Source organism: Eretmochelys imbricata, chromosome 9 (assembly GCF_965152235.1).
Source record: "Eretmochelys imbricata isolate rEreImb1 chromosome 9, rEreImb1.hap1, whole genome shotgun sequence".
NCBI lineage: Eukaryota > Metazoa > Chordata > Testudines > Cheloniidae > Eretmochelys > Eretmochelys imbricata.
The window spans coordinates 72,490,074-72,504,320 of NC_135580.1; the positions used below are offsets into that span (position 1 = coordinate 72,490,074).

Genomic DNA, 14,247 nt, shown 5'->3' on the forward strand with positions numbered 1-14,247 from the left:
ACCCTAGGAACCCCCATCTTTCAGCGTCCAGTTATGCCCACTGGATGCTGCAAGCTTATACGAGTTCATCAATTTAACAAAGAAATTGATATGTACAAGGCTTATCATCCCAAGGGGAGTCTCTGACATACTTCAAACCAAACACACTGCTTCAGATAGAATAAACAAACAAAATTATTAACTACAAAAGATAGATTTTAAGTGTTTATAAATCCAAGCACCAGAAGTCAGATTTGGTCAAATGAAATAAAAGCGGAATGCATTCTAAGCTGATCTTAACATTTTCAGTGCCCTTGCAAACTTAGATGCTTCTCACCACAGGCTGGCTGGTTGCCCTTCAGCCAGGCTCTCCTCTTTGATCAGTGCTTCAGTTGCTTGATGGTGTCTGTAGATGGAAGTGGAAGAGAGACTGCACGGCAAATGTCTCTCCCTTTTATCATGTTCTTTCTTCCCTCTTGGCTTTGCTTCCCCACCCCTTCAGACTCAGGTGAGCATTACCTTATTGTAGTCCCAAACTGACCAAGGGAAGGGGGGTGACTCACTCGAGAGTCCAACAGATCCTTTGTTGCTGCCTAGGCCAGTGTCCTTTGTTCCTGTGAGGCTGGGCTGGGTTTGTCCCATACATGCCCTGATGAGATGTGAACTGCCCCTCTGCTCCTGGAGAGTTTTGCCTGGGCTTGTTTTAAGCCATGAGGACACATTTTGAGCCTCAAACTATATACATGAAATTACAACCTATAAGATTACTATAACAACAATGCTCAGTGCATCATGAGCCTTCCAAAGACATCCGACAGGACAAATTTGCATTGGATACCACACAATCATATTTTAAGGATGAACAAGGGGGTGCAGGGTGTTCCCTTAAGGTTCAGAGCATCACACTAATCTAATGTGTTTAAACTGAGGAGTCTGAATAACTATTTGAGATAATAAACTGGGATACAGTTCCCTTAAAGGAATAACAAATTTAAAATATGTGTACTGTCCCAGAGAGGGCTGAGTAGGACAAACATGTCTGTGGAAAAATCTGAGACTGGGGTGTGTGTTAGGGTCACTCTGCAGAATAACCGAGGGTGGTGAGTGCCACAGTGTAACCCAAAGATGGCTGGCAGGTAGCAGTTGCATACAGACCTTCAAGGTGTGGCTTGAAAACTGGAAAGGCTGTTTCTGAGTGGCCCAGGTGGGAGCTACTTCAGCAAGTCATTGCAAGGCTCCCAAGATTGTAAGGCAGGAGTGACACAGACCCCTACTGAGCTGAATTGTACCCTGGCAGCGAGGAAAGGTTTTGAGCAGGTAGTGATTTAAAGCTATTACCCCTTACTATACATTCATATACCTGTGGCGGGAGTAGCGGCAGCCTAATGTAAGAGAGGAGCATTCCTAGGTCTTGTTGCCTGCTTTGCAAATCATGTCTCACCCACATCATTAAAGCCTGGAATATAGCTTCTTCATCTGGTACATTGATGTCATCGCTAGACAGGAGTTTTGCAATTTCACTAGCAGGAAGCAAAAGAAATTCCTGATTCTTTATTACTTCTGTGAAGTGTTCCTAGAAAGGAATAGATTTCAATGAACTCATGTTATTGACACCCTGATACAGTATATGAACAGAGAATGCATCTTTTGCATAGATTGTATGCCTGCTTCCCAATAGAATCTAGACAAATGTTCTACAGATTACTGAATCTAACATGGTTTCTTAAGTACACCCAAAATTAATTTCTTTAAGAAATTGTTTTCCATGCCTAAAAAGAAATAGATAACTTGAAATGTAGAATGCAATTGAAAACCACATAGAAAAGATCTAGAGGATTTGTACTGAGTTTCTATGCCAACCTTTCATTTGTGAATTCCAGAGAGTGACTTATGACTTAAGTGAGATATCAAAGTGAGTTTTGTGGCTTTAGCCTTCTTTAGAGATAGTGTATGAACAGGATAGATCTAGAGGCCAGGAACTGTTTCAGAGCAAAGCACAATGAGCCCCCAATCCAAACTGGGCCTCTGGACACTGCTGTAATACATAAATAATAGTACACCACTACTAACAAGATAGGTTAGAATTCCTCCGGATCTTACATCTTTGTTCTTGGAGACGCTGGCAGTTGGGTATGAGCCATGTGTTCCATTCTAATTACTGTTGCCTCAGCTCCTTCTAGAATCTTCTGTCAGTCGGTCTCTTTATGGTTAGCAAAGGAGCTCCCGCACAGGAACCGTGCACTTGATTTTTTTCCCCCATGACTACTCCAGTTGTTTTGAGGAAACTAACTATTTTTAGGCAGCTCCATCTCTTTCAAGCCATTGGTCACTCCCTCATCAGAGGCATGGAGGGCTAACATGCATGAGAGGTTCGAAACATCATCATAGTTGCCTTGGCATTTCAATACTAGGTAGAAGAAGAACTATATTTTTTCTGCCTTAGCACACTAGCACCTAGCAGGCTCAGGGGTCCTCCTGTGATACATCAGCAGTGGCAAGGAAAGGCAACCTGGTGAGTTGGCAATTTTAGGGGTGCTCCCTCAGGAGTGTATTTAGAAGGTTCTGGCGGGGGAAGAGGCAGAGGTGAGACGGAGCTCAGGGGAGAAGCTCATACCCAACTGTCCGTGTCAACAATCTAATACCTTGGAGATCTCGAACCAGTTTGGCACTAGAAAGCTGAGGCCCCAGGATAAGAATCTTGGGTGGTAACATCTTCAAAGAAACAGAATTACAGGGTAGTGATTTTTTTTTAACATTGTGCTATGTTGTGAACAAACTTTCGAAACACTTTGGCTTAGTTGTCATACTCTGCCCAAAGAGAGGCCCAGGAACAGAAGCACAATGGTGGTGAAGTTCATTAACAACAGTATGGAGAAGATTGTATGCCATATGCCTAGAGAGCACCCAGGTCCAGAGAGAGAAAAATTCCTCACTTTTTTGAGCATTAAACACTCAGATTGAATGATTTATTCTTAATTTATAGAGGGATTATTAAAGATTGTTTTACTATTAATATGATATTTCATCCAAGATTAGAAGTAAAACAACTCTCTAGGTCTCTCAAAACCCCTGAAAGTTGCACCCATTTTATAGAGATTAATGACCTGAGTTTCAGCTGCATGAGGAGCATGGTTACTAAGTACTTCTGAAAATGATTCTGTAAGTGATTTGTCCAAAGTTTACAGTGAATCAGTGACAAAATCAGGAATAGAATCCAGGATTTTTGACTCCATCTTATGCTCTGAATCAAGATGGAGTGATTTAAATCCAGGTTATTTAAATGACTTATTTTTAAAAATTGTATGTGAGCACACGCGCGCGCTTTTCATGAACAAGCTGTTCTATCTTGATTTAACATGAGACTTTCTCTCTGTAATCCATTACTCTATTGTCAAGTACATGTAAAAGAAGGAGGAAATTACCCAGTTTTGGAGGCCTGATGCTGCCCCAGTTTCAGAAGAGGAAGCAGCACTGGCTAGCCCCTACACTCCAGCACAGTCTCTACACAACGACTATATGTTGTTCTAAAACAATTTAAGATTGAAAATCAGAGCTAAATTATACTAATAAACCTGGAATAGAATACATACAATCAGTTTGAATGTCCAATTTATTGCTGGTTAGATATTGATGAATGCAAATGTCTTAAATACACCAAGTTCTTACCTCAGCATTCTTTTGCAGTAAACTGTGACAAGTCTTGACCACATATTTGTACTACTAAGGGCAGAAAAGATAGCAAGAGAAAATACATTTTCTCTTTAACAATACCTTTTGTTAGACAATGGAAATTCAGTCCTGGTTATACATTTCTCCCGCTAAAATCTCAAATACTTGGGGACCCAGGCCTGCAGTTTTTACTCCGGTACAGTTCTCCATGGACTGCAGAATTTTGCCATGAATCTTGGTGTCCTAAAATCTTTCATTCAAAGCAATATTTTTATTTTCCCAAAAAACACTACTTCTGGAAGTCTAATTACAAGTCAGTAGTAAGGAAAATACATTAAAGATGATATTTGTTGTACACATGTAGCCAGGTATGTTTGCATTCAGTGGATGTGCTTGAAATATAAATTAATATCTACAATTACATTAAAGTAGTATATCATATTTGAAAATATAATGCAACCTGGAACAAGGAGATGGAGACATTTTCAAAGTTGAAAATATCATGCGTTTTGTTTGTAGGCAGTAATATGTTATAGACTTCATTATAGTAATGTTAGAGACTTTATTACTATTTAACTTGAAAAGAGTTATTGTATTTAAAATAGATATAAAAATAACAGTATTGGGGGTTTAAAGGAGATGTTCACTTTGGTCCTTAATACACATCCTGCTCTAATGTTGTGATATTCCAGGGAATAGGAACAGGAAGAGAAATCCACTTTAAGTTACAAAAATAGTACAAGCTGTTTATCAGAACAGGCTTCATCTGCATGAGAGAGATACCAGGCAGGAAACTGTTAATACTTTGCATCAATAACTAAAGTAATTGAATAGAAGTTCTCAGGTTTGCTTTTTTGTGGCTGATTTTCTAATCTGTTTACTATTAGCTCATATTGCAAGCAATCTCTCTATCTGCAATATGCCTTTGTAAATTGCTCCCTTAATTTGGATATTTTTACATGTTTGAACTGGTGATGGGCCAAAATCATAATCTTTTATTCAGTTCACTCCCCTGAAGTTCAGGGTGTGTGCAGTATTACCTGACCTTCCCCCAAAACATTTTGTAAGACAGGTTCAATCTACTTTAAAACAAATTTTCTTTTAAATTTATTCCTCAACTGATTCCAGAAGGTGCAGATTTCCTTTCTTGTCCCTAAGCACTTAGTGATTGGGTGATATAAGGCCCCCTTCTGGGACTTGCAGTGTTCTTCTCTGCCTCACTTCGCCAGCACCATGCTTCATTTTGTAAACAAGAACAGGAGCCAGTTCTGGAGGCTGGGATTTGCTCCATCTGGGTAGCAGGAAAAAGGGGGAGTGGGAGTAACATCTGTGCAGTGTGACCAAATCTCATGACTTTACCCTGAGTCTTGATATATTTTATATTCTTCTGAAAGCCTCAGCTCCTGGATACATGTGAGTATTTAAGATGTTAAGGAGAAAAATTTTTCTCAATGCTCCTTGTAACAATCTTTTATGTACGTGGAAACTGTTATCATGTCCCTCCCTCAGTCTTCTCTGCTCCAGACTAAACAAACCCAATTTTTTTCAATCTTTCCGCATAGGTCATGTTTTCTAGACCTTTAATCAGTTTTGTTGCTCTTCTCTGGACTTTCTCCAATTTGTCCACATCTTTCCTGTAATGTGGCACCCAGAACTGGACACAATACTCCTGAGGCCTAATGAGTGCAGAGTAGAGTGGAAGAATTACTTCTTGTGTCTTGCTTACAGCACTTCTGGTAATGCATACAAGAATGAAGTTTGCTTTTTGCGACAGTGTTACACTGACTCACAGTTAGCTTGTGATCCACTATGACCCCAGATCCCTTTCTGCAGTGCTTCTTCCTAGGCAGTCATTTCCCAGTTTGTATGTGTGCAACTGATTGTTCCTTCCTAAGTGGAGTATTTTGCACTTGTCCTTATTGAATTTCATCCTATTTACTTCAGACCATTTCTCCACTTTGTCCTGATCATTTTGAATTTTAATCCTATCCTCCAGAGCACTTTCATCCCCTCCCAGCTTGGTATTGTCCACAAACTCTATAAGAGTATATATGTATTCTAGTAATATTATAGGAAGGGACACAAAAAGTGCCGTCAATCTGTTCATGCTACTTGCCCACCTTAATGGGTGAAAAACTGGATGGGGCCATCAGTGATTGGGAGATCCCAGTAGAAATGAGAAGGCGAACACATACTGGGGGATGCAGAGGTGACCTCTCCAAGTGCTTAGTCTCCAGCCACTCATTGGCCAGATGGGAGAGCGGGGGTAGTGATTGGTCCCTAACACATCCCTTTCATTAACTTAAACCCTAGCCAAGGCCATGTGGAGCCTCATTTTGACCCATTTCAACAGCCCCACCCTTCCCACATTAAACTGGTAGCTTCAGAGCTGTGTTATTGCAGATGCAGTGGGGTTGACCTGTTTTGGGGTCAGGAAGGATTTTTTTCTTCCCATAGGGGCCAAACTAGCTAAGGCCCAGTGGGTATTTTTGCATTCCTCAGGGCATCCTGGAGGAGTTAAATAAGAATAGGATGTAGTGTTTGGTAGGGATGTAAGTTTGTCACCACTTGTAGCTAGTTTCCAATCTTAAAAGGAAAAAAGCAAGAGTTCCCAGAAGTGTTTTAAAAAAAAAAAAAAAAAAAAAACCAACCTGACATTTTGCTGATGGGCCTTGTGCCTTTGGGGGCCAAGGTTCCCCCTTTAGTACCCTCTGTCCCCCTGTCAGAGAAACTGATGCAGTGATAGGATTCAGAAGAGTGATCTGAGTCCTAGGGTTAGGCTGAGGAGAGTCTGTGGGTTATGTGGTAGGAGCCATGTAACCCTGCAGTGAAACCATTTAAAATGCCTGATATCTGAGAGTATAGTTGGCAAGGAGGGTAATACCTCTCTGCTGTGTTAAATTTAGTAAATTTGTAACCTATGACTTCAGATTCATCCCAGCGTTTGTCCTCATTTGCCACAATGTCCAAATTAATTTACTTCTATCTCTGGAATGGCTTTTAGAATTGTGAAGCCTTTACGCTGCTACTAAATTAGTTGATATCTTGTGCTCATAGTTTGAGAATAAAATTGCTATTTGTTTCCTCAGAATGTTTCCTCTTACATTAATTTTGCTATACTTGCCACTTTTTTGTATTTTTTTCTAAATCTCATCTACTTTTTCTTTTTTGCCTTTCTTCCTGTTTGCCTACACCTTGAAAGCAGTGTTTGACTTCTCTTTGCACTACCATTAGTCAATAAAGATGAACTGTTGTCCTTCCTTGACGGCCGCTAGACCAGAATCCTGTTGACTTTTCAAAGGATACAATATAGCTTGCATACAGTATCTTCAAATATAACAAGATGGCTGTTCATACTTTTTCTTTTTAATAACAGCAAGTTATTAAATAACAAGTCAAAAATATAAACAACAAAATCAAATGTTTCTTTCTAATGTTTTTATCAGCTCCCAATTTCATCCCAGTAATTACACCTATTACATTTTCCTTTTGAGGATGGATTGTGGCACATATTTCTTGTTAGGCATTGTGCAGGATACTCCTGCACTGGGAGTTCCTGGACGCATGGTACCTTAGCAAGGCTCAGTGTCTCTGGATCTCAGGTGTGCAAATGGAGAGCACAGCCTCTGCATCAGTCTGTGAAATTACAGCATCAATACATCTCTGCACTCAGCTAGTTCTGCTGCAATAACCCCTGGCCATCTTTCCATCACCCCATTGATTTTACAGATCCAATATAGTATTCATGCCTGCTCTTCATACTGTCATTTCAAAATAGTTGGATTAATAATCTTACCATAGTGTACAGATGTGCCACCTTCAAGAGTTCCATGCAACCCTGTGCGTCTCCAAAGGATCGAATCCCTAAACAGTTTGAAGGATGGAGCTGCTTCATGAGAAAGTTGCAACACACTTCAATGACTTGAGACAGCTGGAGAAGACAAGCTGCAGCCAGCAAACTTTCTATAGTGTCTTCCTTTAACTCTAAAACTCCTATAGTGTGGTTTAGATCAAGAAAATTATGCATTAATTGGTTTAATTAATTGGCACGGGCTTGCCACCCCAAGCATATACCTACAGGGTTCAAAGGGTTTTGTATTTGGCCCAGCTCGCCTGTACTGCCACTGCCTGTGCTACCATGGCTACGCTACTATTTTTGGTGTGTTAGCTCAGATGAGAGCTCGTCCAAGTATGTGTATGCCATAGCTTGTATGTAGATGTACCCCACGGGTCTATTTGTATTTTTTTTCCCCATGAGTCTTTCCTCGTGGGAGAAAAATCTTTGGAAAATCTGGGCAAGCCTTCAGGTTGTATCACCACCCCTTTTCCACTGAATGCATCCAATGAAGGGAGCTGCTTACGAAAAGCTTATGCTCGAATAAATTTGTTAGTCTCTAAGGTGCCACAGGTACTCCTTTTCTTTTTGTGGACACAGACTAACATGGCTGCTACTCTGAAACCACCCTTTTATAGCCACTGTTTCAGTCTAGGTTGCAAATGAGTCTGCTGTCGTCCTATATCCCTTCTGTGTGCATTTGTCAGCAACTGGATCTTATCTAATTGTCAGCCCCTACCGCAACCCACTTCTGATATACCATTCCATGCTAATGACTGCACAACAACTAACGGTGGGGCAAAATTTGTCTGGGCTTACCCAAAGAAAGGCAGCTCTGCTTTGTGGTTCGGGGGCGGGGAGAGAGGAGGAAGGTCAGAAATTGCTGCAAAAGGTGCTTTGTAGCAGTGACTCACCCCTGCCCCCCAGGAATGTGCATAAAGGTACGAAATCTGGGGGAGGGGCAAGTCTCTATGTCCAAGCAGTGAGGAAGCCAGCACCCACCCAATCTCCGCTAGTGAAGGTGAATGGCAGGCTGGTTTAGGACCTGCTGTGGGCATTACGCTAGTAGCCTTTTTAAAGCGGGGCTGGGAAGGAATTTTTCCCACACCACAACAATTGGCTTCAGTGGAGTGTGGTTTTTCAACTTCCTCACAGCAGGTGTGAGGATGGACCTTTTCTGGTGAATAGAAAAGGTGGTAGGCGATTTGTCACAACTTATTTTGTAATATTGGGTGGATGTTCAGTGAATGTATTCCATAGGGAGGGCAGCCAGTGACCAGATAAATGGCCCGGTAAAGGACTTAAAAGGAGGTCCTGGATAAAGGAACAGAACAGTGGAGGGGGTTCGGGGACTCCTATGATTGGTATGGCTGGGAGCCAACCCCCTCCATTCTCATAGCCCTCCTTAACCCTCTTACGAGGCTGGTGGATGGTTAGGTCCAAGCCATGGGTCGGCTGGGGGACCTGGATGGAAACAAATAGGGGCTGGTGGAAGTCCTGGAGAATTGAGTTTAATAAGCATGGATTTGCCTGCACTGTATACTTTATCTGCTGGGTAGGCCCAGACATCTATAGAATAAGGTTGTGGCTTGATTAAAACCCATAACAAGTCTCCTGTCCTTCTTGCGGTATACCCAGACAATTCTGAGTCAAGATACAGAAGGATGTTTGTTGATCATTCTTAGGTTGGGTCAGTACTGCTAACCGGGATATAAAGTGTATCTCTGTAAATAGGAATCAAGCGATTGGGATGGAGGAGGACCTGCAGGGAAAATCTAGAAACAGCCAGTCTGGGGAGAAATCTTAGGCTGAAATTCACGGCATCTTGTTTGAGTTACCCACTAACCCAAACCCCAGAAAATTGGTAATTTTGTACTAGGTAGGGGGTTGGTAGACTCTGTTTAATGTAACATAGTATTGAAGGGGTCAACTAATATTAACAACATGGAACGTTTATTTCATGCTTATATGTTATGCATTTATTTTCAAATAAAATACTATGCCTGTAGATTAATTTAAATTCTGATGTTAATTATGAATTACACTTTTCCCATATCTCATTTTTAAAAGACTTTTACAGTTAATTTATATTAATCATATTTTTCTTTTAATTTTACCAACTAAAATGTGTTAAACTTTTATAAAATTGCATTCATCCATTTTCTTGAATTACACTTACATATTTTGTTCCATAATATCATTGTTGTGAGGTTTATTCGAATATTAGTGTAAAATCTATAGTTGTAGGTTGCACTTTTACATAATACCTGATATTTCTACAGGTTCTAAGACCATCAAAGTGGAAACAGTCTTCTATATTTTTAGCACTTTAATGTAAATATCAAAACACAGTAAATGAAATGAGCACTTGGAAAACATTTTAAATGCCAAGTTCTTGCACAGTAACCTTTTTAAAATTTAATTTTACTTTATATTTGCCATGAAATAATTTTTTACTCTCTTTGAAATGATGCATGGAAAGGTTGGACCCACTCAACAGGTATGAGCCACAGTTTCTCATGTCCCGTTCTGGAGGTGATGCATGTAGAAAATTGTCTTATTCAAAGCAAACCAATGAGTGCATGTATGAGAAAGGGAGAATGGAAGATCAGTCCGAGATAGTTCATCTCTGTACCATAGACTGTGCAAGGGTGTTGTTCTGGTAATTTGTGTGCTGCTACATTCTGGGAGACTGTTTTTTCCCCCTTCTCAAGATTCAGGCATGGGAGAAGGAGCTCCTTTAGCACCTATGGCAGAGTGACCTTTATTCTGAGTTGAATAATCTCCCAAAGAGCTAGTATCTGCAGCCTTTCAGTGCTTGCATAACTTCGAATGCTGTGGATATTTTTAATTGGATTGTACACTAGAGTAACAGAAATCTGTTCTACAACATTTTTTCTCCACAGATTACAGAGCAGCAAGAAAAAGACAATTCACGCTTCTCTGGTTTGGTCTGTTTGGCTATTGACTAAGTTCTCAGAATCAAATTAGTAATTAATGTAAACATTGGGGTGCAATTGTACTGAAAAGAGTGGGGAGAGTAGAATAGAAAAGCTGAAAATACTCTGCTACTAACATAAAATATCTTAGACCAATTTTTTTCAAGTAAACATCAGTGGTTAATTTTTCAAATTTGTGTCTAGTTCATGACATTAAGGAGTACATCTTATTCCCCTTGATCCAGTTCCAAGGACGGGCCTGTGCCTCTCCCCCTGAAGGAGATGAGTTGCTGAAGTTGAACCTGGCCATTTGGTGGGGCATCCGAAGGGCAAAGGTTCTCAGCATGCTCTTCCCATATAACTTCATGAACAAAGCAACAGGCAGAATCTGGCCTTTATTCATTTAAATTACTATTCCTCTTCTTTGTGCCTGAATTAAAAATAGCAGATATTCTAATCATGTATAGAGTAACAGAATATTTTGACATTCGTATATCTGTTGGAATAAGTACTTGCAGTGTTGATATAGCCATGTTGGTCCCAGGATGTTAGAGAGACAAGGTGAGTGAGATGATGTTTTATTGGACCAGCTTCTGTTGGTGAAAGAGACAAGTTTTCAAGTTACACAGAGCTCTTCCTCAGCTTCAGAAACTTATCTCTTTCACCACAGACATTGGTCCAATAAAAGAATAAGCTATTTGTCATACAAGATGTGGAGTGTGAGGGAGTTGTCTATTTTTATATATATCACGTGCACCTCAGTTTATTTATTTGATATTATCCTGCCTGACTGCAAAGAAGTGAATCAAAGGAGGCTTTTTAGAGATGGGGGAGGAGAGAAACAGGAAACAAAACAATGGCAAAGAGAAAGTACAGTCTGAGAAAATATCATGAGGTTCCTTGAGGAAACAATGGGGGTAGTTAATAACCCCCTCACCCTCTGCCTCATTCCAGTGAGGTTTGTTCTTCCCAAAGCCAAACCTAGGATCTAAGTGGATTCTGAAACCTTAAAGATGCTGGCACGGGTAAGAAAAGGGATTGAGTTGGTTGTCAGAAGCTGCCTGAGATGGAGATGCCAATGCAGACCCATGGAAGGAGGGAAAGAATGCAGCAAGGCAGTCTGCTTCTCCCAGCTGAGATGGAAGTAACTGGACTGAATTGAACTTACCACCCAGAGGTCCAGTCCCAGAGGGGTTGAACCATGTTGTTCCACCCTTCAGAGAGATGAATGAAGCCAGAACTTTCACCTTAGGGGTGCACTCAAAGGACACAAAAGGGTCTAAAGCACAGCTTACCCTGTAACTATGACATATTCTTATTTTTCCTCACAATAAGAGCTAGCTAGGGTTGTTTGTGGCTTATTTTTATTTTGTCATCATATTTAGTAAATAGCATTCTACACAAATATATTTTCCAGTATTGGGTATGTATCTAAGCACTAATATAAAATGGATGAGGTGAAAAATTTTGCATGTGGACAGTGTTCACCTTTCTTTACAGAATTAGAGAATAGATTAGGAATTACCTGTATAGGCATAGTGCACCAAAGCTTTCAGTGCATCTGGGTCCACTCCTTCCATTTTGATCTCTTCTTCTTTTGCTTCACGCACATCATTAGTAAACATTGCAGCAAAATAATCAGACACAGCGCTAAGAACCAATCTTGAAATGGAAACAGCCCATTATTATGCAATTCATTTGTGTGTTTAGGAGAAACATATTGGCTGCCTTTAAAAGACTTTATCCTTACAGTGGTTAACAGTGAAGTTAAAAGGGAATTAAGTAATCTAAAGTAATCTAGTAAATTAGAATCTGAACTTTTCTTTCAGAGGGTGTCTTTGTGCTGTTTGCTTCACTCATCTCTCTAAAGTTTGACTGTAGCAAAATAGAAAAAACTGGTTCATACTTGAATTTCTTTCTATTTACAATAATGAATTTAAAGCTGTGATCATATCATTTAACTGTCTTCAGCTGATGTGCTAATTATTGTAACCATTCATTCATAACTAATCAGGGACAAGGTGGGAACTCACATTGTCTGAGCTCTTGGAACTGTCAGGCTATAAAGGCTAGTAAACAATAAGGAAAATTCCACCTGTGAGCTGGAATCTTGTGATTTCCAGCAATGAGAAGAACATCACACAGCTGCTTCTGCTGGAGATAGTTCTCCATCTTGCGAAATGTCTGCTCTGCATGATTTGTAGATTGGAAGTATTCATCTGAGCCATTGGTGTTCATTCCAGTGGGTGAACAGCTAGCTATTGATAATCTGTTAAAGAAAGAGAAAACGAGGTTACTGTAGCATTATCAAACCCGAGAATGCTTTTAACTTCATCTTTAATTGAGCTGTGGAAATTGCAGTATAACTGGAAGTCTTTAAATATATTGATCTGGTGGGAGTGGACTTAATGTGTCATTTTCCATTTGATTCTTTTAATTATACTTCAGACCTTTTGTAAACTATTTTAAAACTTATTGTAACTATAATAAACATTTTATAAGAGAAAAACAAATTAAAAAGAAAGGGTTCATATCTGGCAAATATAAATAATGTTAAGGATATATTACACTATTTTAGTGAGTTCTATGAAGTCAGGCAGAGGATTCTAGATTTGAGTAAAAGAGATTATGAATCAGGACTAGGTGGCGCTGTTTTTTTCCTCCAGATACTACTTCCTTCTCATTTACTGCGCTGATTTTATTAAATCATACAGTAAATATAATTTGGGTATTTCCAATTATTTTAAGTAGTTTTTGCTGCTCAGATGTGTGCTTTAGGCAATTGTCATAAGTATGTCTACCAATTTATTAATATGAATGCAATACTGATAGTTAAAAAACTTGATTTTAGAATTATTTCCTGTGGGTCTGATCCTGCAAAGACAACTAAGTCCACCAATTTCTACCAAGAGCAGTTCTATGGGCATCAATTAGAGGACTATTGATGCTAGTAAAGGTTTACATGGGTAGAGCCTATGAAGATAAAGTGTCATGGTCTAAAAGGTTCATGGCAAATCCCAGACTTCAATACAAAAATAACGCATTATATTACACTCCTAAAAATACACAAAAAACCCGCTGGTTTTTGACCAAACATTTGATTGATAATTCATATTAATTAATCAGCAAGCACATGAGTGTCAATAAATGTAATGTGAAAAGTCTCAATGAATTCATGATTGGACCTCTCCTCTTCTTGCTGAATACCATATTACTCAGTGCATGATTTTTAATTTTTTTAACAAGTAGGTACCTAATCTGCAGGCCATTTCTATGGACTTTAATGGTCTGATATGCATATTATTTTTCCCAGCTCCTTTCATCACCTCTTCAAATGATGTTTTTGTTTTTATTTTTTTGTCAACTTTTAATGGATGTTTACTTTTTCCGAACTCTTCTTGAGTTAAGATGAATCATTTCTTTGGCCATTTATCATGTTGATGAAATCTAGTTTGCTATATTTTTTTCCTGATACTTGGTACATTTAAACTGGAAAATTATCTTTACAGTTATATTTGGATTTACAGTGGGCCTGAAGATGTCAAGAAGCAGCAGCAAACCTTAGTTCTTTTGGGTTCATGCATTGTGCATGTGAAAACTCAAGTGAAAGAAACAAGCAACTTTCATGATGTTAAGGTCTTTCAGCAACATGTTCTGGATTTGTAGAATCAAAGCTTCCATTTTAAAGAAATTTCTCACTTTCACTGTTTTCAAAGGTAGTCTTCATAATATAACACTTTGGTCCTGTAGGGTTGCTGCCATTGTGTGTGTGCATTGGCCAGGTCTGGAGTAGAAGAGGTTTTCAGATATAGCTATACCAGCATG

The 14,247-nt window shown here is 39.5% G+C and overlaps 1 protein-coding gene across 2 annotated transcripts in view; it reads right to left on the reverse strand.

Annotated features, from left to right (window-relative positions):
* Window positions 1-14,247, reverse strand: part of KLHL4 (kelch like family member 4) — a 75,421-nt gene that overhangs the window by 17,602 nt on the left and 43,572 nt on the right. Inside the window, exons 2-5 of one of the 2 annotated variants that reach the window (XM_077826592.1) lie at window positions 12,518-12,691; window positions 11,948-12,084; window positions 7,445-7,641; window positions 1,340-1,552 (exon numbers count right to left, since the gene is read on the reverse strand). In XM_077826592.1, coding sequence (XP_077682718.1) covers window positions 1,340-1,552; window positions 7,445-7,641; window positions 11,948-12,084; window positions 12,518-12,691 — 721 coding nt within the window. The remainder of the gene's footprint in view (window positions 1-1,339; window positions 1,553-7,444; window positions 7,642-11,947; window positions 12,085-12,517; window positions 12,692-14,247) is intronic. The other variant, XM_077826593.1, reaches the window with a different exon arrangement.